A 27722-nucleotide genomic window follows, 5' to 3' on the forward strand; every position below is an offset into this window, starting at 1 on the left:
ACTAAATTTGAAAACTGCTAACCTAGGGAAATTACCCTTCAGAATCATTTTCTAATTTTATGCACACTTATTCCTAAAAAAACCAGAAGGCAAGAATTTGAGAAAAACATTTGTAGATCTGGATCTTAAAATCGGTTTAAGCACCCAGTTGGTGCTGCCTCATTATGGGAGGGGACACTGCTGGTCTTGAGAAAGTTCTAACCTGTTGATCTCTCCAGCAAAGTTCAGAGTTAGTTCCTGCAGTAGGGCAGATACAGAGGAAGGAACCAAGGGCACAAGCCTGACCGAACAGAAGCTACCAACACTGTTCCCTCTGCGCTGACTGAAATGGTGCAGGTGGCAGCCCAACTGAAGAGCAGCCTCGTCCTCTAGAAGTGCTCACTGTGAGCAAGTTCACTGGCTGAAAAAAATAATCCTTAGGTTGGAGAAATGAAACTTTTTTTTTTTTGGCTGCATTGGGTCTTCGTTGCTGTGCGCGGGCTTTCTCTAGTTGCGGCGACTGGGAGCTACTCTCTGTTGTGGCGCGCGGGCTTCTCATCGCGGTGGCTTCTCTACTTGCGGAGCACAGGCTCTAGGTGCATGGGCTTCAGTAGTTGTGGCTCGTGAGCTGTAGAGCGCAGGCTCAGTAGTTGTGGCTTGCAGGCTCTAGAGCGCAGGCTCAGTAGTTGTGGCGCATGGGCTTAGTTGCTCTGCGGCATGTGGTATCTTCCCGGACCAGGGCTTGAACCCATGTCCCCTGCACCAGCAGGCGGATTCTGAGCCAATGTACCACCAGGGAAATCCGAGAAAGGAAACTTTTAATCTGTAATCACTGCAAAGACAAATGGTTTCTCCAAATCATTTTATTAGAATGTGTTACTCAAAAGGAACTGCAAAGAACATGCCTAAAAATGGTGTACACAGTTTATGCTTGACACCTGCAGACACTAGATCCGAAGTTTGGATGGCAAGGGAGCCGGAGGGGAAAGTAGTAGGGTGGGCTGGGACCACGGCGGCACTGGCTGGCCAGACCTCACACAGACAGACCGGGCCTCCAAGACTGAGGTCCCATGACAGCGTACACGTACCAAACTCAGGTTCAACTCTTCTCTCTGTGCAAGAGCAAAGGCCTCTGGACTCAGTCTGAGTCACTGTCTGTCTCAGCTTCTTTCACATCCACGCTGAATTTGTACTCCTGGTCACATCCCATGTAAGCGTCGCTCATGAAGTACAGAGTGTAGTTGTGGGCGCCAGTGGCCGGGGCCACAAAGTCGAGCTTCACCTGGAGAGAGCAGGCATAACTCAGGGCCAGCTCAGACACAGGAAGAGTTCTCACCCTGCCCCATCTCACAGCACACGAGGGCCACGGACACACTCACCTTGGCCTTCTGCTGCAGGGTCAGCCTCTTGATGGAAATGAGGCTATTCGACTTGGCATCTCCGATCACCACCCACCAGCCCTCTTCACGTTTCTGTAGTGACCAAAAGCCAACAAAGTCAGCACATAAAATTTGATGATCATGACACCAAGAGAAAAGTTACAAAAGTAAGAAACCAGAAACCAGAAAGAAAGCTTTCTAAAACTTCTTCCCAAACTACAATTGGATATACCTAAGATTTTGAACTGCCTGAGGTGTCTCACATGAATCTTTAAGTAGGCAGATGAACTCATTTGTTGGTCCTGCCTCATTTCCTTGTCCCAAAGTACCTTCTCCCATTTAGTACCTGACACTAAATCCAAGATTCCACTATTAGACATCTAGTCTTTGGGGCCTCGCAGCTTTGAGTTCCTCAGAGACCCTTTTAAATAAAAGGCATATATGCCAGAGGAGAAAAACACGTTAACATGGAGGTGAGCCTGCCAGCAGAGAGGATCCAAAGTAGGCCTTGCATCTACCAAGAATCCCCCTCTGCTGGCCACTCCACTGTCAGAAAACCCAAGCATTCCACTTTAAAGCACTCTTTCCTCAGAGCCTATTAAACGAATAGTTCGTAAACTTAAAACATTACAGTGTATCTGGTTTCTCCTTTCAGCCTTCAATTATTCTCCCATATAAGGGATCAGATTTCCTTTTTGGTGGTAAAGAACCAAGCACTGGAAGCAGAGTAAGTAGCTGTGAGAAACGAGAGCGAAGAAACACCAACTAGAAAAGCCCAACTGTCCTGGAGACCTTCTTTTTTTTTTTTTGGCCAAGTGACACGTGGGATCTTAGTTCCCCAACCCAGGATCAAACCCGTGCCCGCCCCCTGCATTGGTAGCAGAGAGTCTTAACCACTGGACCGCCAGGGAAGTCCCCCTGGAGCCATTTAGAGTTAAAGATAAATGCTTCTTCACAGCCGCGGACGTCAACAACTGCGTGACTGGGGCGTTCAATAACGACCAGTCACCTAAATTGCCTTAAAGCAAAACACCACCAAAAACTCCCACAGAAAACACCCATGGCCCCAAGATTAATCCTCAGGCTTGTGGCTTCATTATTACTCTAAATTTCCTCCCTCAGTGACTATGCACCCTTATAGCCCAGCCTCTAGCCAGTCAGTAGGGCCTCAAGTGGACCCCTGGGAAGCCACGCCCAGGACGCACCTGTGGGAAGAGAGGCGCAATCACGGGGCCTGTGACTTCCTCCTCTCGCTCCAGCTGCACCAGCACCACAACCGGCCCGCCACTGTGGGGAGAAACGCAGGTTGCACGTCACAGCTGTGCCCAGCAAGGACCCGGGGCGGGGCACCTGGCCCTCTCTGGCTCACCTGCGGATGCTGTCCTTGTCCACCACCTCGTAGGACAGCTCGATGTTGGGGTAGCGGTTACAGAAGCGGGCCACGTCTGCGATCTGGCTGTCGGACAGCTGAAGCAATGCGTTGCGCTCTTCATCCTCCATCTCCATGATGTCAAAAACACTCTCCACCCCCTGCAGTGGGTGTCAGAAGTCAGGGAAGAAGAGAGAATGCACACTAGCAGCAGAGGAAAGTGGCTCCAAAGAGCGGCTACTTTTACTTCCTAAGCCATCAGATCATCTAAAGAAGACACGGCTTCAGAAAGAACATGGCCCACAACCGTCAGGCTCTCTAGCAGCTCCACGGCTAACACCTCCAGAGAGGCCAGAATGAGAAGGCTCCCCTCCACAACCGCCCCCAGTGCAAGACGCTCGGCTCCCAGCCTCGGCCACCCGACACTCCGGGTCCAGGCCCGGCTCACCTTGTCTGTGCAACGTTTGATGTGCTCTGAGGTGAAGTGTGGCAGCTGTTTCAGGTATGAGTCCTTGGACCACATAGCTTGGGTGACCATCTGGGCCAGCTCCATGGCTGCCAGAGCTGGGCTGAGCCACCCGTTGCTAGAGAGGACATCCACACAGGCCTGGATGAGCCGGATGGCCTGAACAGGGACAGGAGAGCAAGAGCAGGCAGGGTTGGAACTGCTGCTTCACAGGCCACACGGGCTTCCCCCCGCCCCCCTCGATACCTTGCTAAGGATCTCCTCTGTATCCGACTGCAGCTCAGCACTCAGCTGCATGCGGGACAGGTGAGCCTGCAGAAGCAGGTTGGTCTTGACGTGCGGGTCATTGAACTTAGGGTTATTCAACTTGTGGGGGACCTTCTGGGCCAACTGGAAAGTGGAAGAAAAAGAGCCGATGATGAAGAGGTGACCCTACCTGAGACCTATTCTCAGGCAGCACCTATCCCAGGCTCACAACCCTTCAAAACTCAGAGGGGTGGCTGGGTGCCTGGGGGGGTGGTGGGGCTGAGACGTGTGGAGGTGCGTGAGGGAGGTCGGGGCAGGAGGGGTCGGTGTCTTCCTGTGGTGACGGGGCATCGCGTGCTCTGGGCACGCGGGCCAAGTTTCAGCTCCGAGGAAGTTCTCCTGAAGCTGAGGTGCCCTCACCTGCCGCAGGAGGTTGTCTTCATGGTGCCGGATGGGAATGTTCTCATACTCGGCCGCATTGGAGATGATCTCAATAAGCCCTCGCACCTTGGTCTTGGCATTCAGGGACATGCTGAAGAGCTCTGAGAGAGGTAGGGAAGGAGATTTGAGAGCAGTCAAAGCAGGCAGAAAAGGAGCAGAGAGGAGAGAGTTAACTCCTGGGCTACCCCAGCTCCACCCTGCGATGCGTGCCTCCGACAAACACCGGATGGGGCACTGGAAGCATCATCATCTCTCATCCACCATGGGCTGCAGACCCTGCCTGATATCCCTCTAGCTCAGGCTCTGCACAGACCCAGCCCCTGCTGGCCCTCACCAATGGTGGTGTAGTTGATGTAATAGTAGGCAGCGATCATGCCCAGGTTCAGAGGCGCCACGTCCATCTCGTCCTCAATGCTGATGCACTTGGACTGCTCCAGGTCACTCAGGGTTTGTTCCACGAGCTCCGACAAGTGGTCAGACAGGTGACGATGGGAGATGCCTGTGAAGGTGAGAGCTAAGTAGGGAGTCACAGGGAGATGGCGAGCAAGGGCTGTGAAAACCGCAAAAGGATAAGGTTATGCTCCAAAGCCACTGACCCTGCAGGTTGTAATAATTGGGGTTCTGTGTCATACGGCGGTACAGAAAGGTCCAGGTGAGGTAGTCCACGGCGTCCTGCTTGTTCTCAATGGTCTTGGTGACAATCTCAGCATTGAAGTGGTCATGCATACAGTGGTCCAGGTGAGACTCTACTGGCAAAGGCTCATATAAGAACTTTTTGAAGAAATCCTATGGGAAAGAAGATAACAGAAAGTCAATGACAATATGGTCACAGAGATAAATCAAGGGGAAAAAAAAGCCAAGGGAAAATGCGGCCCCTATGTGACAGACAGACACAGCTAATCAAAATGGAAGAAACCAGTTGCACAGACAAGGTGAGCTGGGTCTGGACCTGGAGAGTTGGGTGTGCATGCCTGTTCCCACTGGCATCACTGGTTATTTCTACAGCAGAGACAGGGGGTACCCCAAGTCCCACATGCTGAGCAGAGCATGAGGGAAGATGGAACCAGCCAGAGCGAGAAGACGTCAACACACAGAGTCAACAGCAGTAGCAAAAACCAAAGGCTACAAAATTCTACACAGCCAAGAGGCTTGTTACAAAAGCAACATGGAAGATAAAAGAGGCAGAAGTTGACAGACAGAATGTAAAAAAATAAGTAAACACATCTATCGAAAGAGAAACTAAAGAATCTGTTCTGAGGCCCAGGATCAAAAGACAGTGCAAGAGGACCAGGCTGACCTTTTTGGAGCCCTGGCACATGATGACGCAGCGCCCCTCGTCATCCTGCAAAGGGCGGTTGGCGTGTCCCACCATCTGCAGCACGTCGTAGATGGGGTAATCCACGTACCTAGAGACAGGAGGGGAGAGGAGGCAAAGCCACAGCAACAGACACTCAGGAGGCTGACTCCCTAAATGTCAAAGAATAAAGTGCAAACACGGGGAGACGTGGGCCAATCACAGCAAAACTCTGTTTACGAGCTCCCACGCTCAGGCACTAGTTTCACGTATCATCTATACATCACTTTAGTTTTCAAGTGTTAAGAGTCATTACTTTGTTGCTCAGTGTCCTTGAACCAAAGCTATTAACCCATCTGATGCCAACAGCCAAATAACTCCCCATTAAAGGATCTAATATGTAAGGCAGGCTTCCAAACTTTACAGCTATATAGTTCATGAGTAATGAAGTCACCCAACTCAAATCCAAATCTAGAAGCAGATTCAGACATTAAAAATAAGTCCATATAAATAAAACCCTGGCTGGGGTGGAATCCCGGCTAGCTGTTTATTTCCCTAACACCTTTTCTTCACAATAGTGAACTTCTGGATTTGCAGGTATTACGTTCATCTTAGGAAGGAAGGTCCCGTTGACACAGAGCAAGTGCACGGCTGTACTCACGCGTGGATCTTGCCGTTGTAGTACTGGGTATCCATGATAATCACCAGGTGGGCGGCCACATTCATGCCCCAGCAGAGACTCCGAGAAGCCACCACCACCTGGATAGCCCCTGAGCAGCAGAAGGGAGGAGACTAAGCACAGGGCTCCCTGGCTGAGGCAGGACCTGCTGCCTCCTGGGCAGGTAGTGGCTTATCTTGTGCTACATTTCAGAACTCAGAGCAAAGCTTACCAGGGACAAGGTTTAATGACTAAGGGGCTAACTCGGTACTACAGGAGGTGGCTCTATGTCACTGTCGCTCTGCTGGGGGGGCTACCCTGGAGGAAACGAGGTAATCCTGGAACAGAATCCCAAGCCCAGGGAAAGCTAGGCTCACACTCCTGCCTGACAGATGGGCCTTGCTGGCTGGAAAGTGCTAAGGCTGACTCAGCCACGGGCTGGCTCAGTACATGGTAGCAAAATCGAGCTCTGAAGGTGCCACAAACCAGACAGATTCAGGGGTCAAAGGGTGACAGTAATGATTCTGGCAGGAGCATCTCCACTGCAGCTCCACTAAGCACTGTCAAAATAATACTCTGCGTGAAATGCCTGACGTCGACAAGGGACAGAGGCACACAGCCACCCAAGGGAAACAGAGGCCCAAACACTTTGCTGAGCCTGGAATCCATAGAAAACCAGGTCTAGTGGCCAAATGTCCTGGTCTGAAAAACCAGGTTCTGAAAGAGCACAACCTTATGTGCCTGCCTGCTTTCTCATCTAGAAAGTAGGGGTAATATCTGTCCCACCTTCACCACTAGAGTACTGAAATCAAATGAGATAACAGACAAAATAATCTGGTAAGTATCAATATTTTGAAAATGACCAATGTGCTGTAAAGAAATATCACCCACGCCCAGAAGCTCAACACACGCCCCCGTGACACCTCTGGATCTAGTCTCACTCTGCGCCTCAAGGCTTGCTCTCTACCTGAGCTGAAGAGCTGCTCCACCAGGCGCCGCTCCATGGGGCTGAGCCCCTCGTGCAGGTAGCCCACCCCGTTTAGCAGCGTCTCCTTGAGCGTGCTGTCACTCAGCTTCTCCAGGTAGGGGATCAGGTCCTTCTCCGTGCAGTGCAGGAACCTGGGCGGCATGAGCACTGACTCAGCCCAGAGCGCTTGCACCCCGCAGAGACCCTTCCAGCTGTGCGTCGCCCAGCCCCGAGCCAGGCGGGGGCCACCCCACCCTTGTGAACAGAACACCCGGCAGGAGGCCGGTCTCACTTGAGCCAACCCTCACCTCCCCACGGGCCCCCAGGAGCCAGGCCCCGCCCACCTCTGCCGCTGGATGTCAGCCGCACACGTGGTGAGGATGTCGATGGCGGTGAGGCGCGTCTGCTTGCGAGATGGAACGAAGACAATGACGGGCTTCTTGGGCGAGTGCTTGGTGATGGCGTGGTACACAGGCTTGGCCATGGACAGCAGGCGAGTCTGCGTGTGGCTAATGTTGAAGCCCTGGAAACCGAGGAGGAAGAAAGGAGGTTACAAACCCAGGGAGCCCAGGACGTCATGAGGCCACGTGGGAACGGGAAGAGCGGGTCCCACCTGGATGTGCAGCTCCAAGGGCACGGGGCGCACGTTCGGGTGGAAGTTGAAGGTGGAGGTGGCGCTGCACCCCAGCCAGTGGGCCACGTCCTTTGCGTTCGAGAGCGAGGAGCTGAGGGCCACAATGCGAATGGGCCTCTCGATCTGGGAGGAGATGTAGCGCATCCGGGAGCAGATCACCTCCAGCACGGGCTGAAAAGGGGCGGGAGTCACTGCAGGCCCGGCGCTCCATCCTCAGCCCTGAGCTACCTTCATGTGGAGCCCAACAACCTCGAGATGATCTCCTAACTCTTCCTTGTGATTAGGGGCTCTCCCGTCTTTGGGTCCACCTCCTCCACAGCCAATCTCCACTAAGCAATGGTACTCTCCAAGAAAACTACAGAAAAGTCTCAGATCATCCTTTCAGAATAAGGTGATGGGCAGAATCCTCTTGGGAGAAGCCCTAGTCTCTGGCCCTCACCTAAGGCCCAAGGCCAAGGCTACTCTGCTGGTCCCAGCCCCGCTTCTATGCTGCAAGGTCAAGCCATACCCCATTCTCGCCCCCGATAAGGTGGACCTCATCCACCACGAAGAGGTTGATGTTCTGGACATTCTTGCGCTGCTTCCACCGCCGGGAAAGGATGTCCCACTTCTCGGGGGTGCTGATGATGATGTTGCCTTTGCCCAGAAGCTTCAGGTCCGTGCTGGTCTCCCCCGTCAGGAGCACCACCTTCTTGTTGAGCCTATCCTGGAACTTCTCGTACCAGTCCATGTACACCTGGCAGGCGGGCAGCGGGAGGGCAGAAAAACATCAGGCCACGTCAGGCTTCAGTTCATGAATTATGAGAAAAACGTGGGAAGCCAAACACAGAGGCCTGTCACCCTGGAGATCTCAAGCTAAATACTTCGTAATCACACACCAACCTATAAGTGACTGGAGAGCTTCCCTTTAGTATACGACTGCGGAAATGGCCACCAGCAGGCAAACAGTCTTGCCCCAGTTGGCTCTGCAAATTTCAGGGCTCAGAAAACCTTGATGTGGACTCAGAGATGAAAACGGGTTCTGGGAAAATTCACACGTGACACACCTGCTCCGCCAGAGCCTCCATGGGGGTGATGTAGACACAGCGCCCCTCCGAGTTCTGCAGCAGCATCCGCAGGATGGCGAACTCTGCACAGATGGTCTTCCCGCTGCCCGTGGGGGCGCCCACAAACACGTTGTCATCGCTGTTGTACACGGTGTTAAACACTGAGAAGCGACAGAGAGGCAGCGTGAACACTGAGAGAGACTCGGACGCGCAGGAAACTCAGCCAGTCAGCCCAGAATGGCAACCATGAGAGGTGATGGCACACGGCCCCCAGCTGCAGTCGGGCCTGCGACATCTCTCCCCTTCATCCGCTCCTTCCCACACAAGAGGAGGAGAAGGGACCAAGATCAAGAGTTCAGGGCCCCTGGAGATTTGCGGGAGGACAACAGAAGCAAAGGAGGTCAGGGCTCCCTCCTTGCTTCTCAGGGACAGGATGCCGAACCAAGGGGAACTGGCTCCCCTCCTCTGCCCCTCCAACCCTCTCCTGTGTTTCCTGGAAAGAGTCAAGTACACAGAGAAGGTAAAAAGCCTAATACGTAAGCCCTGGCATCCAGACTGGGTTAAAATCAAGTTCTACTATTTATTAGCTGGTTCAATTGGGGTGCCTCTCCCTGCCTCGGTTTCCTCATCTGTAGAACAGGACACTGATGGTAGTATCTCAAATGGTAAATCCCTGTTTGCTGGTATCTCAAACAGGATTGTGGAAGGAATGAAAGAGAAAACACTTGGGGTGCACCCAGCCCAGAGTACTTAGAACATGGGGCGTGCTCTGCGAACACAGCTGTCGTTTACAGCAATGAAGGCAGAGGAGGCCTCGGTCAACGCTGCACACTCTGGTTCAATACTGGAGCCTCCTGAGCCTGAGAAATGACAGTGCACCGTGATAGTAAGACCTGCTCTACCAACCCTCCTCAGGGAGACGTGCAAAGAAGCAAAGCAAATCTAATAGTAACCAAGGGCTTCTGAGAACGGAAAACGTCCTGGCTGCTCCAACAGTTGGCACTGATGAGCTCCCACTCCTGCCAAGCACCTGAGGGCCCTCCTCCCCCTCCTCCCGCAGAACCTACCTGTCTCCAGGGGACCTTAAAAGGCCTCCAAAGGAACCGCCCGCCTGGAAATGGAAACACCTACCCTGGGTCTGGATGGGGTTGAAGAAAGGAAATTTATCTTGGTAAAGGCTCTCAAAGGCACTGTTTCTCAGGGCAGACACGGGCAAGGGCTGCAGGTCCAGAAGCTCAGTTGGGGGTGGGTACTTCTCTGGTAGGATCAGGTGCCGGAAAGAGACAGGCAGTTGGGTCTCACAAGCTGCCAGAAAAGAAACGGGAAGGGCAGTCAGCACACTGGGAACCCCAAGGCAGCATACACAGCACTCTCCCCAACCAAGTCTGGCCCAGTACAAGGGGCAAGACACTCATCTAACTGCCCCGGGAGGACCTGGCCCAGGGGACCCTGCGAAGGAGACGCACTCACAGAGCCAGCGGTCAGACACCACACGGATGAAGTACTGAGGGGGCAGCGGTTCAAAGACGGGCACGAAGAACGTAATGAGGTGCTCGTCCTGCGCATACTTGGCCTTGAGTAGGAAGTACTCGTGGTGCAGGATCACCTCGCTGTCCACATCCTCCACCAGAATCCAGAACGCCTCTGAGGAACCATGGACCTGCCCACAGGGGCACAAGTGACAGGAGCATGAGCTGGCGGTAACTCAGCCCTCCAATCCCGTTCTCCTCAAGATCCCTCTGAAACCAGGCCCCTGCGCCTCACACAGCCTGACCTTTTCATCCCACTGGAAGTCGGGTGTGATGGTCAGCTCCACCTTCAGCGTGGAGCGCGTGATAGGCTGCAGATGCACCGACAACTCCAGCTTGGGGAACAGGTGGACGTATTTGTGGATGGTCTTCCCCATCTTGGGCATGCGGATAAGCTCCCCTACGAGGACACAAGAGAGCACGGGGCTGCAGCCCAGCCTGCCTGAGGTACCTGCAAACGCAGCCCTGAGGGCCACCAAGGGGAACGGGCGGATTCCACTCCAGAAGGGCAGGTTCTTCCCTCCACTCTCAGTGGGCCCAGAAGATTCAAAGCCCCGAGACCAAGAGCAAGCCTACTGCTAGTGGGACAAGACAAGTGAGCCCAGGATGTCAGGGCACGAGGCCTAGGAACTGGAAAGCAGGCAGGCTTAGGGAGACATCTGAGCTGTGCGGATGAGCAGGATGGCTTCCCACGCACCTATCTCATTGTGATTCAGGTCATACAGACGCTCAAAAGGGAAGTTTTTCTTCTCGATCTTCTTCACTACTTCCTCAGGGAGTTTCCGGAACTGGCGCAGAGGACACATGGACTGCCACCTGTCCAGGAAGGAAACAGAGCTATCAGTCCCTTGTGCGGGGCCTGGAATCAACTGCCCTCCTCACGGCTTCCAACGGATGAGCTGTGACCCACAGAACACGAATGCTGAAGACGGACATCTCCAACTATGCCACCCTCCCCGACTCCTCAGCTGCACCCCAAAGGGCCTGCCCCCTTCTCAACTTTCACCCAGCTGCATATTTCACACATCAGGGCGAGATCTGATGCGCTCTAAGGCTTTCCCACCACGCCCTCGGCCCGGGGACCCCCACCCTGTGACCAGCTTCCAGCTCACTGGGCCTTACATGCGTTTGTCAATCATCTTGCAGAGGTTCAGGGTCTTGTCAGTAAGCTGCGCCCAGCCTCGGTTCAGGACAATTTCAAAGATGGCACGCATCAACCGGCCAGCCGACTGGGGAAAGATGAAGCATTCCCCCTGTCAAGTCCACACTGTCCCCAGACCTAATAATGCAGCCACCCGACACAGGGTTTAATTACCTCAAGCTCTGATACGACCAGCTACATCAACTCAAAACCCAAGTCCCTCTGTCATGACCCACCCCCACCCCCAGCAGACGCTGGCTGACGCAGGACAGTCAGAGAAGTGCAGCTAGAGCTCCGCGCCCAGCATTGTAACCTTCCACTCACTGCCTGGTCTTAAGGCTTTTGACTCATTTAGCATTTAGAGTCCTAGCAAGAGTAAGGGTGTTAGTGACTTGCCCTGAGAAAAAGACAAAGAGTAGTTATTAAAGTCTTTTGCCATTTCTGGGTGTATTTAGGAGCCCAGCAGCCGTAATGGGAAGTCCCTCTCCACAGGGAAGCAGACACCGTGTCTTGCGATCTCCACGTGGAGCTTCCCCAGCATCTCTGTAAAGGCCTCACCTTCCCACGTGCTCAAGATCAGTAAAACAGAGCGGCCGTACGACACGCGCACCAGCCAACAAGCCACCTGGGGCACAACTCAGCATTCCTTCTCCCTCACTAGTGTCAGGCCTACTTTTTACCAGACACACACAGAACACGGGATGGGAACTTATCAGGGGTGGCACAACCCTGCCCTCACCTGGGTAACATATACCATGTCGGCCATCAACGCAAAGCCCTCCAATTTCAGTTGCGAGATGAAAGCTTGGAGAAGCACATTGATCTGGAAAAAAGGAAAATCAGCCAGAAGGAGGCCGATCACTGATTGAACCATCCGAAAAAGTGAATATATTTCTGCTCTGGGCATCCATGCCAGGTAAGACCTTCTAGAGCTCTTGATTTGCAGACATTAAATAATTGTTACTCCATGTAAAAAAGAACATGTGAGAAGGATGCAGAAACTCGGAGAACTGAGATTACCAAGAACAAACCCAAACTCAAGGGTCATCTTTTATTTTTATTTATTTTATCTTTTTATTTTTTAAATTCTTTTCTAAGGTTCATCTTTTAGAAGATCAGGAAAACCACCTGACCCTTACCCCAAGCAGAGAGGAGCTGGGCTCACCTTCGCACTGGGTTCCTCAATGCTCTCCTTTACAGGGATGGGCACCCTCTCCAGCAACTTCTGCAGCTCCAGCTTCTCCTCCTGCCACAAGAAGGAAACAGGTCAAGAAAAAGCCAGGAGGCCAAGGAGAGAACCAACCAGTGACGTGGCAGTGGGTACCAACTTCCAGTTCCAACACGCTGAGTGGACTCACTTCTCTCACAGTGATGTTCTTGAACTCTGAGGACAAGGAGAAGACTCTGAAAAGCTCAATCTCACTCAGGGTGGGCTTTAGCAGCTGGTTGTAGGTCTGTACCGTATCATTGGTGATGTAGTAGTGGCTGGCTATACGACCGAGTTCCGTCACCTACAAAGAAGGAAGACTCAATCCAAAGCTGATCATTAACAAGCGGCAACCTCTCACTGTGGACAAGAGGTGCCCACTGGGTGAACACACAGCAATACAAGTGCCTGGCCCAAGCACAGGAAGAAGGATGGCCCAATAAACTGACCTATAGTGTGACTTGATGCCCACACAGACAAGAGAACTAGATCAGCTGCCACAGCTCAAGATATGGAAAGGAAGCACCGTCAGGTTTTACACCATTTTAGAAGTTCCTAGGTTCAAAGGGCACAGTCCAATGCCACTTGTTTTTCTGCTGTTCCAAGCAGTGGGCAATTAGGCAGTACTTGAATCAAGACAGTGATCTGAAAAATTGTCTCCTGGGGCTACAACTTCTGCAGGGACCTCCGTCCCTCAGCCCACTCACCTGGAAGTTGCCCGTCTTCTTGTCATACTTGACCAGATTGTTCTTATCCAGCATCAAGGCAGCAGTATGAACCAGATCCAGTCGGCGCTGGTCCAGCAGGGGATCTCCCTTGAGGTCATCATGAGAGATGCCATAGAGGGTTGGGGATCGGAGCATTCGGATATACAGGTAGGCGTAGCCCAGCCAGTTCACTGCATCCTATAAGAAACAGATCATGGGCCTTAGCATGCAGAGCTGATGTCCAAGTGAAAAGCTCCCACAGAGCACTTCGATGTTAATTCCCAACTATGACGATACGTATTATACTGTCTTGTGAACGTTTATAATATTTCATTATTAAGAAAACAGAGTCCTTTCTAAGATTTTGGCAACAAGGGAAATTGTCAGCCAGAGACCCAAGAAGCCTGAGAGCCTGCTTACACTGAGAGACGTGGGGCCCAGGGCTGGAGGACCCCGGTGCTGAGGCCCACAGCACAATGACCGAGACCACCTCACTCCTGGTACCCTGGCCTCTCTGGAGAAGATAAGAGGCGCCAAGGACAGAGCCCTCCCCTACCTTTGCGTTCTGGACGTTCCCCAGCACGATTTCCGCGTTGAGCATGTCAGGCAGCTTTGATACCATCTGGCTCTCAATAGGAAGCTGCTGATTGAGGAGGGACAGGTAGTACTGCAGCTCCCCATGAGAAGTGATGAGTATGCCTTCGCCCTTGGTGTCATACTGAGGTCTTCCTGCTCGTCCCAGCATCTATAGGTCAGAGACAGCAACCAAGACGGCTATGGCCACAGAGCTCCTGGGTTTGATTCCAGGCTTCTACATTATGGAACCTCGCCTTCCATCTGCCATCTTTTGGACCTCCTGTGTATAAAACACAGCATGCTTTTCCCCACTGAGAATAAACTCAAAAGCTCCATACCTGCAGGATGTCCAGTGCCCCCAGTTCTGTCCAGCGCCCCTTCTCTGGACTGTACACCTGAGTGCCTTTGATGATGACGGTATGCGCGGGGAGATTCACACCCCAAGCCAGGGTTGCCGTGGAAACTAAAACCTACAGAGGCAAGGCAAGGTAATAAGGAAAACGGACGTTACCACCATGGATTACCATCCTCAACTTCTCCAGGCAACTGGCCTCAGAGCTTCTAGCAGCACCAAGGTGGGTCCCATACTTGCCAATGTAACACCAGAATAAAGAGGAAAGGAGTCCTTGGGTTCCTCATCTCTTCGAGAATCAACATTTCAAGGTTCTAGAGACACTTAAGAGACAGATATGCAGACCTATATGAATCAACTTAAGGTTACTAAACAAGTTAAAGTATGGGCTCTCCTGAGACAGGGAATGAACAAGGTCCTGACCTATGTCTGACAATATGTGGAGTCACCAACATGCTTGCTCTGCTGGGCTTCTCAGGTGCTTTCCTGAACTCACTCATCTTCCCGCATGCAGGATGTGAAGAGATGGGAGAGGTGGTATGACACTACACTGACTGTACCTACCCAACTCTCCGACCTGGTTTACCTGAGCCTGAAACAACGAAGTACCAGGCACAAATATACGCCACAACCTCCGATGTTTCCTGTCTTCTCCGTCTGTGCTTTGCCCACCCTCACCTGAATGTGTTTATCAGCAAAAAGATCCTCTACGAGTGTCCGGTCAACTCTGGTCATGCCCGCGTGATGAATAGCAAAGCCATAGGGCAGGAGATCCTTCAGCTCCAGGTTCTGGGAAACAGAAGAGAACAGGTGATGAGGTGAGCCTTCCTGAAGGAACTCCCCCAGAGACAAAGCAAATCTCTTCAGCTGAGACTCTGCCCCTCACCTATCCACATATCCACAGCCAATCAAACCTCACCCTGTGTGAAAGAGCACCACCTCACACTCCTGGAGGACCACTGGGACAACTCGGATTGAGCCAGTTACCAGGTAGGAATGAGAGAGCTGGGCCTGTCTCGCCTCACCTTGCACTGCTCGGCTTCTGTCCGAAGGACTTCTGTGGAGGCTGAGCCCTCTCTCAGAAACAGACCCAGCGTGTCCTTCTCCAGGCACATGTCCCGGATGGCCCTGGCCGTCTTCCCAGTCTCCTTCCGGGAGTGGACAAACACCAGCACCTGAGTAGAAGCCACAGTTTTCCACAGTCAAGAGACACACTCTGACAGTCACCCCCACGCCCCTGAGGAACCAGCAGCAGAAGCAGAGGCTGCACCACGATCAGGCAAGAAACTGAGGTCTGGCTCAGAAGTCTAACAGTGCCCGCAAGACCCTAAGCGAACGAACCTACCAAGCACAGTGATGAGGGTCCTGTAACTGGGAAACTAAATTAACTCTTAGCACCCCATCTTTTAACAGCAAGTTTAAATATAATATGAATGCACATTCAGGAATCTCAATTAATTTGTGTTCAGGTACCTGATGAGATTCTCAGCTGCTAAAATGTTATATAAAATAACAGGCACTGGCCTTTATAAATGGATTTAGGAAGTAAGTCTCAGTATGAGACAGGCACTATTTTGTAGGAAATAAAGTCCTCCAAGTATTTAGTGCCAAGAAAAGATTTGTGTCTTCATGTAAATTCTTATGTTTTTTTAATCAGGCAAAATATTCAATGTTCCATAAAAAAATTAGATCATACTTACTAGTAAAATGCCCTTTCACTAGTTTTTAATTTTTATCTTTATTTTTGCTATGTTTTTAGTATAAGTCACCCAAATCTTTTATGGAAGAACCCTTGATAATGTAGATAGACAAATTAATTATTTGTGCCTGGTGATTTCCTTTTTGAGTTTTTAAATTACAAATTCAATTTCTTTAATGGTTACAGGACAATTCAGATTATCTATTTCATCAAGGCTGTTTTGGTAGTTGGTTGTTTTTGAGAAATAGGCCCATCTCCTTTAGGCTGTCAAATCCATGTGTAAAGTTGTTCACAGTATTCCTTTACTATCCTTTCAAATGTAACAGATTCTGTAGTAATAACCCATTTCGTTTCTGGTACTGGTGATTTGTTTTGTGTCTTCTCTCTTTATCTTAGTCAGTCTTGCTTGGCTATCAGTAAGTCAAAAATTCAAAAGAACAGAGTTCAAGAATAATGAGAAACCATGACAGACCTGATTTTTTCCAGCATGTTCCATGATTTTCTCATAGACAATTTCGTTCATGATCTGGAAACGCTTGATAGCTTTTTTCTCCGTAATGCCCACGTAAGTCTGTTCTAGAGGCACTGGGCGGAAGCTAGAAGTTCAACAGTTAGACAAATTAGGCTTCTGAGACAAAAGTACTGAGGAAATAAACAGTCCTTTTCGCTGCCAGGGAGCAATATTCCTCTTTTTGGATTCGTATCACATCAAAACCCAAAGGCCATTCTAAAACCCAATCTAATAGAGCTCCTTGGAAAAGATGGACAGCAGGAAGGTCACCCTGGTTAAACTTCTCCCAGTCTTTTCTTATACCTGTTGTCGAAGTAGAATAGGCCCTTGGCAGGGTCCACACGCAGAAAGGTGGCCACATCTTCATAGTTGGGGAGGGTGGCACTAAGACCAATGAGTCGGACATCCTCTTGGGTCATCTCAATGTTCCGGATGGTCCTGGCCACCAACGCTTCTAAGACAGGACCTCTGTCATCGTGGAGAAGATGGATCTCATCCTAAGGAATGGGAGGGCAGCAAATTACCTGTAGGACTAGAGAAACGTGGCCGCCTTTCCTGAAGAGTATTCCCATTTTGTAGGTATACACCTAATATGCCAAATAAAGAAGACAAGAAAAGGGATCCCAAGGCCAGGGAAACCCAAAGGATGAGATGATATTCACCATGAAATACCCCAGGAAATAACATGCTCCAACCACGGGCTGCTTTGCTACAGTTCAGTGAAACAATGCTTTACGGTAAGAAAATCTGATACTTCGGGTAAATGAATTCATAACTCCACTCAAAGGAAAATTCCTTTACTAAAAATAAAGCTTCTGATCAGACCGTATTTATATCAAATAAGGTTTTACCTCTGGGCAGTTATCTTTACCAAGAACGAACTGTATCAAATGAAGACTCTGAGTCATCAAATGAAGGATCCACATAGCCTAAGGCTGTGCTTCTCAAATTGCAGCAGGCATACAAGGCAGGAGGGGATCTTATTAAAATGCAGATTGTATTTCAGCAAGTGGGAGTGGGGACAGGGACTCTGCATTTCTTTCTTTTTTAAAAAAAATATTTATTTTGGCTGTGCTGGGTCTTAGTTGTGGCACGCAGGATCTTTCTTGCAGCACGTGGGAATCTTTAGTTGCAGCATGCTGACTTCTTAGTTGCAGCATGCGGACTCTTGGTTGAGGCATGTATGTGGGATCTAGTTCCCTGACCAAGGATCAAACCCAGACCCACTGCATTGGGAGCACGGAGTCTTACCCACTGTGCCACCAGGGAAGTCCCAGGACTCTGAATTTCTAACAAGACTTTGAGTAGCAGACTCTAAGCAGGGGCTAGCAAATTTTTTCTTGAAGGCCAGAGAGTCAGTATTTTAGGCTTGTGGGCCATACAGTCTCTGTTACAAATACCCAATTCTGTCACTGCAGCACAAAAGTAACTGTGAACAATACGCAAATGGGTATGGCTGTGTTCCAATAAAACAAAAATCAGTAGCCACAGATTGCCAACCCTGCTCTAGAATGCTGCAAATCAACATGCAAGGTCTCCTTTCTGCTTCCCCAGACAACCAAAAGAAACCGCACTCAGACTGTCATTCCTCCCTGGGGGCTTCTGTGTATACAGGACACAATATCCTGACTCCTTACTCATTCTCTCTGAGAATGGATTCTTTATAAAGCCCTTTAATGTTCTGGGAGGACATAAGTATCAATAGTTTTTTCAATTGTCTGTTTACATTTATTTCAAAATATTTGACATAAAAAAAGTATAAATGATATGGCAAAGAGCATGCACCTACTGGGAAGTGTTTCAATTCGGTGCAGATTCTCATTTAGCAGTAAGAGCAATGCGGACAATAGCTGCCATTACGAAGGCCAGTAACTGGAGGAAAGGCACTGAAGAAAAGTTTAGCATTAAAACCCAGCAACCCCTCCTCAACCAGGCCTGGGCTCTGTGTTCCCACAAGGACCCCCTGCTCACCAGGATGATGAGTCGCACGAGCTGGGTGTAGGTCCGCTCCCCACCCTTGCGGGTAATGATGTCCCACTTCTCAGGGGTGCAGACGATGATCTGAGTGGCGCTGATCTCCTCCTTGCACAGCTGGTGGTCTCCAGTCAGTTCTGCAACAGTGATGCCGTACGTGGCCAGGCGCTGGGTGTAGGAAAGGCACATCAGGCAAAAATGCTTGGAGGGGGCCTGGACTCCACACTCTCTGTCTGTGAAGTCTGAGTGTGGGGTACTGGAGGTAGGTATCAACCCTTCAGGGAAATATCAAGTGTATGAGGTTGAGCATATGAACATTTATTTATAAAACAAATCCAAGTTTACACGCAGGGTAAGGAAGCAGAAAAATGCTCCCTGGGAGCTCTGCACACAATAGGGGGAAATGGAAGCTTGCAGACAAAAGACCTGGAATAACACTAGATCTATTATCAACCACCCATGTAAGTGTTTCATAAATACTCCAACAATGCAAATGATACCAACTGCAGAAAATTGCTAAGGAGAAGATTAAAAAGATGGTAAACCCTTGTAAAAGCCCAAAAGAGATCCAGGACTTTCTCCTTTCACAAACACTCTGTACTTGGGTCAAGTTCCACCTTCGAAGGAGAAAAAAACACCACACAAGGCATTCCAGAAATGCCCTAAGGTAAGAAGCAGAGAAGCACCAGGCCTGTCCCCCAGTATCTTCTGGAGAAAGGTTCTATCCCCTTACCTTTCCAAAACTGCCCACCATCTCCTGCACCAAAGACCGCATGGGGGCGATGTAGATGATCTTGAAGTCATCCACGTTGATAGTGCCATCCATGTTAATGTGCTTCCCTATCTCTCGGAGCATAGACATCAGGGCCACGTTGGTCTTACCAGCACCCTATGGGAGGTCAAGGACAAGAAGGCCTGTGTACCTCGTTATGCTCACTACCCCAATTTCTAAGGGCTTATCACCAAAACAGAGCATGTCCTGCGGATTTTACCCTACCATTTAACATCTCCTCCACCAAAGAATAAAGAATTAGGGGGTAAGGATGGAGATGAACAATACTGCCACCTAAAATATACACCGCGTTCCACGAGAAAAAAGCAGGCAGGGCAGTGCTTACGGTAGGAGCGCAGAGCAGCAGATTCTCATCCGTCTCCAGAGCAGCACGGTAGAGCTTACTCTGGATCCGATTCAGTGTTTTGAAGCCCTCAAATCCAGCCTGGGCATACTTGGGCAGTTTCTCCACTGGAAGAAGTTGCTAGAAAAAAATGCCACGCACATCACATTAGCAGCACCCTTGAGCAGACTGTGGTTTTGCGAGATTGCACTTCCCGGCAACCTCCCTGCATAACGCTCCACTAAAGGCCAGACCAGAGAGATCAGTATTGTCCCCAGGGCTCAAAATCAAAACGGGAAAACTCTGCAGCAGCTTCCACTTCTGGAATAAACTATCTGTGAGACAAGGCCACACTGTGGTCAATGGGTGGAAATCCAAACTGGAAGGGAGGCGAAGTGAGCAGAAAACTTAGAAAAGCAATTCACTCACTTCTTCAGAGCCGAAGGGCTTGGGCTTCAGAGCAGGCACATGCACCTCTTCATAGCCCTTGCGCTGGCGACGGAAGGATCCGTCAGGAAGCTGACAGCGTTTGTTGGCCATGAAGTGGCTCCCCTGGGTAAAAACTAGGTCCTCCAAGTCCAGAACCTGTCGCGGAGCCAGCGCCTGCGAGTATGAAAAACAAGAATATAAAGTGAGCAAGCTGAGCAAAGGAGTTTCCATCCCTCACAGCCTTGGAAATGGCCTTGGTACCTACCTCTCCACCCTGGTCCAGATCCATGGTTTCCAGATCTGTGTCCATCCGGGACTGACGCACTCGCTCTCTCCGGGACCTCTCCTCCTGTGATGCAGAAAGACAGAAAGAATAGCAACGATTCATCACCATCCCAGCTTCTTGTCCTTTCCAGTCCCTTGGCTGAGCTTGACTCACAGGTGCTGACTAGTAAGTCCTGAAACAGAAAGGTGGCCCTTTACGTTCAGACAGTTGAGCACCACCAGAATGATGAAATCAAACCACTTTCAAGGGACAATACATAGTCCTGGGATTTCAAAAGTCGACGTTCAACAATGCAGCATCAAGGGCTATCCTTAAGGGACAGAGTGAGGGTTCTGTGTTCAGCAAACATGCATTGTATTCCTGTACTACCAGCAGACACCATGACTTATTGTGTGAACAAGCAGCAAAGGGCCCAGGTGCTGGTGACGACAGCAGCTCGTCAGCAGTCTCTCGACCACACCAGCGTGAAGGTGTTGATTCCACACTGTACCAATGACCAAACTCAAAGAATCTGGAGAAATAATTCACTTCTTCAACTTCCTGCTTTAACAGGAATTTAGCTTTTTGCTGCAATCTTCTAACTAGTGTCTCTTTTCCAAAGCAAACACTCTAGCTCAGGAGTCAGACAGACAAACCAACCCAGCCCTTACCCGGATCAGATCTTCCTTCTCCGTTTCGTGGAGCTGGTAGAGGAACTTGGACAGCTCTGGGTCAGCTTCCATCTTTCCCATGATCCTTTCCTTTTCAGCTTCACTCTGTGCACTGGCCAGCAAGGTACAGTATAAAACTGTCAACAGCAAAAGGAAGAAAGGGAAGGTGAGATACAAAATCAACCTTCAACCCTGGGGTAGAAAGAAAAATACATGAAACAAGTGGTAAGGCTATGAAAGCAACACAACCTCTACCACACACCTACCTACGACACAAAAGCGTTCTCCATACATACTCACTCATCATCCTGTGCTGCCGCAACACCTTAATAAAATCAAAAGTGTTGAAACCAAGGAGCAGAACCAGCTGGTTCTCACATTCCCGGTCATCACTGGCCGTCTGCAGGGAGAAGATAACACCACGATTAAGGACACAGCCATCTGCTTCCTACACTGTCCCATCTGCTAAGACACACGGAACACAAAAACATTATCCTGGCTGTACCTTCAAAATCTCCAAGACTTCATCTGCCTTCTTCTGCGACACAATGGCATCATCATAGAAGCGACTGAGCTGCCGCTGGAGCCAAAAGGCATCAATATCCCGAGGGTGCAAATCCTTCTTCTTGGAACTCATCAGTTCCCCTGAGGCCACAAGCTACAAAGTAACCGGGCACTGAGCTCACTGTGTCTCCATCTGCCCCACGTGCTTTCTTATCATCCAGCAACAAAGCTCTGCAGGCCACCCACCCACAGCCTACCCTCTTCTGAGGACTTTCCGGTGGGGGCAGGGGGTGGCGGGGGGGTGGGGGGATGACGACTCTGCTATACTGAGTTCATGAGCACACCAAACCCACCAAGACTTCATCAACACATGCCTTTGAGAAAGAGGGTGACTGACTGAAACCTTAAGAAAAATCAAGACACGAAATGTTTATCACAGCTCACCCTATGAAAAGGTAGCTTAATAAATAATACATGACAGGACCTAGGTATGGGAAAGAAGTGCTACACCCAGAAATAACCTGCCCTGCAGGGGCGGGCAAGAGCAAGCTGTACTCACATTAGCCGAGAGGGTGCAGCGCACCACTGCCTCGTCCCCTTCCATGTCGTCATCCGATGCCTCTTCTCGAACCTCCCCGTACACATCTTCATCACCTTCCTGTGGAAACAGTCCCAACTCCAACTCGTGACCTGGAGCTGATCCTGGCATCACCACAGAACCTCTCCCTCAAGTCACTTAAAATAAGCTCCACGGTTAGAGCAAAGGCTTCTGCGGTGGAACCAACAACTTACTGGAACCAGGGTCAGCCTCATTCCAGAGTACATTTACCAGAAGGACCAATACAGAAGCACACTTGGGAAAGCACACAGTGACCAGAAATGTAGAGGCCACACTTCGCTTGCTCACTACTGTCCTTACGCACATACTTGCCTACAGGTGTAATATGTACTAAGCACAGGGTCATGTTAAAAGCAGGCCCTTAATAATAAGCATTTGTTCAATGAACGAATGCTATGAGCAAAGCATTCTTTTAGTTTGTTGCTACTTAAAATAAAGAAATCCTACTAACTCTACTGGAGAAAGGGGCTCAGCAGTCACCTACTTCAATCATATCGTTTGAAAGGTGGAGACACTGAAGCAAAACGACCTGTCCGATACAGGACCAAAATTCAGCCCTCTAGGCTCCCAGTTTTGGTGCTCTCTCCTGACTCTCCTTTGCTACCCCTTCTTCCTGTCCTAGTTTATGATATCCCAAAGCTGGCGTTTTACCTTTCAGGAAGCCAAACACACCCAATAAGAACTCGAATGCAGCTCTGCACATTTTTTCAAGTGCCCCACTTGTTCCTATTAGTTACATTCAAGAAATTCTAATTAGATGGTAAACCTCAGTGGCTGCTGTAACTGTTACTGAAACAACCACGTACAAAATATGCCCATGCTCTGCGGCAAATGTGCATTTTTTTTTGAAATTGGCAGTGGGACACAGTACTGGAAAGAGGAAAATTATCACAGTATGGTTAAAATGCAGTAAAACGGGACAACACATTCCCGAAATGAAGTATACGCTATACTTACCTTTTTTTCTTTCTTTTTCCTGACCCACTTGGTTTATGTTCAATTATTGTATTAATTTACATTTATAAGTTCAAATTTGCTTTATAAAGCCAAAAAATAACCATAACAATTTTTCAGCGAAATAATATTTATGCCCAAGTTTGACACCAATACAACACATAAAACTTATCTGGCTTAAGTTAGGGCACTTCTTTACATCAGAAGTGGTCCCCTCACCTTAACAACTGAAAAAAAAAAAAAAGACGAGACTGGGACTGTTTGCTTATCACTTACCTCCTCATCAGACTCAAACTGTACATTCACACCATACGTCTCATCAATGTTGTCATCTGAAACGGTGAGGGATTAGAAAAAGAGGACACGGAACAGTTAGTAAAATGAGGCACTAGGGAGTTAATTTCCTCCCTAACTGCCTGACTTGCCTCTCCTCAGGACAGACCTAAGGTCTAAGGACTAACAGACAAATGATCAACATAAGAGAGCCTGGGGCTTCCCTGGTGGCGCAGTGGTTAAGAATCCGCCTGCCGATGCAGGGGACATGGGTTTGATCCCTGGTCCAGGAAGATCCCACATGCAACAGAGCAACTAAGCCCATGCGCCATAGCTACTGAGCCTGATCTCTGGAGCTCACGAGCCACAACTACTGAGCCCACGTGCCACAACTAACGAAGCCCACGCGCCTAGAGCCCGTGCTCCGCAACAAGAGAAGCCATTGCAATGAGAAACACGCACACCGCAATGAAGAGTAGCCCCCGCTCGATGCAACCAGAGAAAGCCCACACACAGCAACGATCATCCAATGCAGCCAAAAATAAATAAAATAAATTTACAAAAAAAAAAAAAAAGAGCGCCTTCTGTGCTGCCACCAGCAAGGCCTGCTCCAATCTGCCGGCCGTAGAAACGGCCCTGCTCTGCCTGTCCACCCTCCACCCAGGCCCTCTCCAAGTTTTCTCCCATGTTCTATACAATAAAAGGGTCTCAGAATAAGAAATGGCTCCCGGAATCAAGGGATTCTGGCATCCATCAATCATAACCCCTCCAAAAACACCAAATAGGTTATGGAAATCTTTTTTTTTTTTTTTTTTTTGCGGTACACGGGTCTCTCACTGTTGTGGCCTCTCCCGTTGCAGAGCACAGGCTCTGGAAACGCAGGCTCAGCGGCCATGGCTCACGGGCCCAGCTGCTCTGCAGCATGTGGGATCTTCCCGGACCGGGGCACGAACCTGTGTCCCCTGCATCGGCAGGCGGACTCTCAACCACTGAGCCACCAGGGAAGCCCTGGAAACCTTTTAAAGCATCTTTCAGATACTTTAATGGCTGAGGCTAGAAGATCACATTAGGGGTCAACGAGCACCCAGTTCATATGGTCAGGACACAAACAGCTCACTTACCCATGTTCTGGATTTCCTTGTCTCCACCATAGTCTGTGATCTTTTTACCCAGGTTCACTAATACATGGTATCTTGTATCATCTGTCTGACCCAGCAGCAGATCAATCTCCTTTCTCCTTTCCTTGTCCCGAAGCTTTTCATTCTTTAAAACAGCTAGAACTTCATCAGCTGCCCCACAAAGGATATCACGTGGCTGGCAAAAAAAAAAAGAAAAATTTAGAACAACGAGACAAAGACATAGAACATCACTGACCAGCTTTACGTGACAATAGGATGTGAAGAGCTGTATCTCTTTAAAACCTACATACCAGGTTCCCACCATTTTCACTAATGTTAATTTAAAAATGCCACATCGGGCTTCCCTGGTGGCGCAGTGGTTGAGAGTCCGCCTGCCGATGCAGGGGACGCGGGTTCGTGCCCCGGTCTGGGAGGGTCCCACATGCCGCGGAGCGGCTGGGCCCCTGAGCCATGGCCGCTGGGCCAGCGTGTCCAGGGCCTGTGCTCCGCAGCAGGAGAGGCCGCAGCGGTGAGAGGCCCGCGTACCGCAAGGAAAAGAAAAAAAAAAAAACTGCCACGAAAGGTCACACAATTGAAGGAAGACTCATCTGTTTCAAAAAATCAGGTAAGTGGTCTTAGGAAGACAGACACGGCTTCCACAGCAGTGTGCCACATCTCTCCCGACGGGAGAGGCGCTCTGCAGTCCTGCCCTAGCCTGCCAAACCTGTGGTGATTCTTTATCCTCACCTCCTCTAGCAGCCACCTCACCAGCGTCTCTCAGAGACTCACAGAGCTCCTTAATCTAATTACATGTATAATGCTAAGAGCACAGATTCTGGATATAAACTACCCGGGCTTACATCCTGGGTCTGCCAAACACTACTCTGTGACTTGGGAAGATTACTTAAGTGTTCTTTTCCTCACACCTCTCTTCCGTAGAATGGAAAGTAAGTATTAATAGCACCTAGTCATAGAGCTAACATGAGAACTGAAAGAGAGAAGACATGTAAAATGCTATCCCATATAAAGTAAGTGCTCTATAAGTATGAGCCACTTCTGCGTATCGGTATGGCCCACACAGGAAAATACACAGACAAGGTTCCTCTGGTGCCTCCCAGGTGTGACTTCCTCCCTCTCCAAAAACATGGCTTCACCCTCTGGCTGCCTCACCTGGTCCCCAAGTGCAGCCTGGATGAAGCTGAGCAGCACTTCGTAGGTCTCCCGGGTCTCTTTAGTTTTGGGCTTGTAGATGATGCCCACCATCTCATCAATGCCCTCCGAGAGCAGAGTATAACCCTTCATCTTGTTGATGTCATGCCGGTCCTCATCACGCTTTCTTCGCCTAATGGACAGAGTATGATGTTGAACGGGCAGAACCTTCCCTCTCAAAGGCAAGACTAAAAGAAGCCCACCCCACCCTCCTCCCCTCAGCTCCATGACACACAGGTAATATAAAACCACAAATCTGTACCTCAGCAAGTGATTCCCATTTGGCCTTAGTCACTTGCACGAGTATTTCTTTATGGGAACACAGTAACAGAAAGGGAATACTCTGTCATTCTCTCACTAGATGCACTAAATGTTACAATGAGACATCCTCCACGTTCATTTAAAAGAGACAACGCTTTCTACTTTGTATGACAATGTATGATTGGATTTTGACTAGCTTTTTATCCCTCAGACATATTTTCTTTTTCTAGCCAGAAAACCGAAGCTCCAGAGGAATCTACTGCCATCAATTCCTGGAAAAGAAGTCACACTCCGCAAAGTGGAGGACCAATGATACGTTACTCATTTCAAATACAACTGCTTTAATCAAAACCGGGCCTACGAATTTCTGAGACTTCATCATGAGAGAAGAGGAAGACACAGACGATCAGGGTCAAAAGATAACAGTGAGATAAAGTTCAATGATTTTTTTTAAGTTTGGAAATATATCACCCCGCAAAAGTAACAAAAAAGCAAAACAAAACACCTGCCTTTCGTGCTTGAATGGTAGTTTATAACAACAAAACTGGAAGTGGGCAACAGCAGACAAAAGAAGTAGGGGTGGTAAGTTAGTAATAAAAGAGAAGAGTGAGAAGAGTTACTGAGACAAGAGTTTAACGGGACTTCCCGGGTGGCACAGTGGTTAAGAATCCGCCTGCCAATGCAGGGGACACGGGTTCGAGCCCTGGTCCAGGAAGATCCCACATGCTGCAGAGTAGCTAAGCCCGTGTGCCACAACTACTGAGCCTGCGCTCTCCTGCGAGCCACAACTACTGAGCCCACGTGCCACAACTACGGAGCTTGCGCTCTAGAGCCTGTGAGCCACAACTACTGAGCCCGCACGCTTAGAGCCCGCGCTCCGCAACAAGAGAAGCCACCGCAATGAGAAGCCCGCGCACCGCAACAAAGAGTAGCCCCCGTGCGCAGCAACGAAGACCCAACGCAGCCAAAAAAAAAAGAGGGGTTAACAGATACAAACTACTATATGTAAAATAGATAAAAACAAAAAAAAGAGTTTACCAAGAATCTTCAAAATACCATGAAGAAAATTAAGATCTCTCTATGGATGAGAAACACATGCTGAAAAAAGATCTAAAAGTTGTTTTCCACTTCAGATACACTTGTTTAGGCCAAAGAACCTTTCGATTCTTATGATTCTGCTTTTATCTTTACTGAATTGTTTTAATGTCACTGACATCTCACTTGCACCAAGCAATTCGGCAAAAAGAACACTGCTCAAATGCCAAGAGAAAATGGACTTAGGGTCTGAAGAAAAATCATTCTCCCCCTGCTACTCACTTGGCTCTTCTTTCCTCTTGCATCTGTGGTTTCGTCCGTTGAGCCTTATCTCCCATCCGGGTGCCCTCGAGCTTCCCAACCAGGGACAGAACCTCTCCTGTGGGTTCATCCCGGCGGGTCCGGTCAATGAGAGAGCGGTCAGCTTGGAGGACAAGATTCGAGTTCTGAAAAGATCACAGTGTTATCGAAACTCTGACAGGAGCAGGACCAATGCCGGTACCAAAGGGATACCAGCTGATAACAAAGGAAGTAAGAACTGGGGCAAAGAAGTGACAAAAATCACTAGTCGGAATAAAAAGATGTTTTCCTTAAGAAGCGCATCATATAATTGCGCATGAGCGAAGGGCAATCAAATCGTTAGAACAATCCTTGCTCCTAACACTGCTCATAACTCCGCCCAGGGAACACTGTCGGGCACGTTGGAGATGACATACGAAAGGGGTCGGGAACAGCGCCGAGGGGACAGGGAATAAACACTCCTAGCAGAGCTCTTAGCCCATCCCGCTCGCCCCAGTCACCAGTGGGGTTATTCATATCGTCGTGTACCCCCTCCTTCGCCTGAACCTGATTGCCCCTCTGATTTCGCGGTTCTCCCGTAGGCCTTCAGAGTGAAACTCCCTTCCTCAGCCTCCCGCTCCCCACCGGCCTCCTCAGCCCAGAGCCCTCCGCCGAGCCCACACGCACCGCCTTGTACTCGTACTGCAGGCTACGAGCGGTCACATCCGCCATGGCGGCGGATGCTCAGGGGTCTCAGAGCTCCGCTCCCCCCACCACACGCTACAGAGCGCCGCCGATCTCCTCTACCGCCGCGC

The 27722-nt window shown here is 49.8% G+C and overlaps 1 protein-coding gene across 1 annotated transcript; it reads right to left on the reverse strand.

The window, feature by feature from the left end:
- Positions 1-836: 836 nt before the first annotated feature.
- On the reverse strand, positions 837-27722 carry SNRNP200 (small nuclear ribonucleoprotein U5 subunit 200). Its single transcript, XM_082851917.1, has 45 exons — positions 27595-27722; positions 26911-27074; positions 25294-25465; positions 24127-24319; positions 23009-23064; positions 21719-21817; positions 21161-21313; positions 20956-21055; positions 20656-20792; positions 19985-20068; positions 19720-19893; positions 19294-19431; positions 18909-19064; positions 18173-18343; positions 16505-16698; positions 16163-16286; positions 15017-15166; positions 14670-14780; positions 13978-14109; positions 13620-13808; positions 13064-13261; positions 12508-12660; positions 12315-12395; positions 11889-11972; positions 11131-11237; positions 10706-10824; positions 10254-10408; positions 9950-10139; positions 9611-9784; positions 8480-8640; positions 7942-8169; positions 7413-7604; positions 7144-7322; positions 6800-6951; positions 5836-5944; positions 5178-5286; positions 4477-4666; positions 4215-4379; positions 3860-3981; positions 3440-3583; positions 3176-3352; positions 2728-2888; positions 2564-2645; positions 1359-1451; positions 837-1261 (listed from the first exon to the last, which is right to left on the reverse strand). Exons 1-45 carry the CDS (start codon positions 27637-27639, stop codon positions 1118-1120), a joined length of 6411 nt encoding a protein of 2136 aa, XP_082708043.1. The 5' UTR covers positions 27640-27722; the 3' UTR covers positions 837-1117.

This window comes from Leucopleurus acutus (genome assembly GCF_964270905.1).
Source record: "Leucopleurus acutus genome assembly, chromosome: 12".
NCBI lineage: Eukaryota > Metazoa > Chordata > Mammalia > Artiodactyla > Delphinidae > Leucopleurus > Leucopleurus acutus.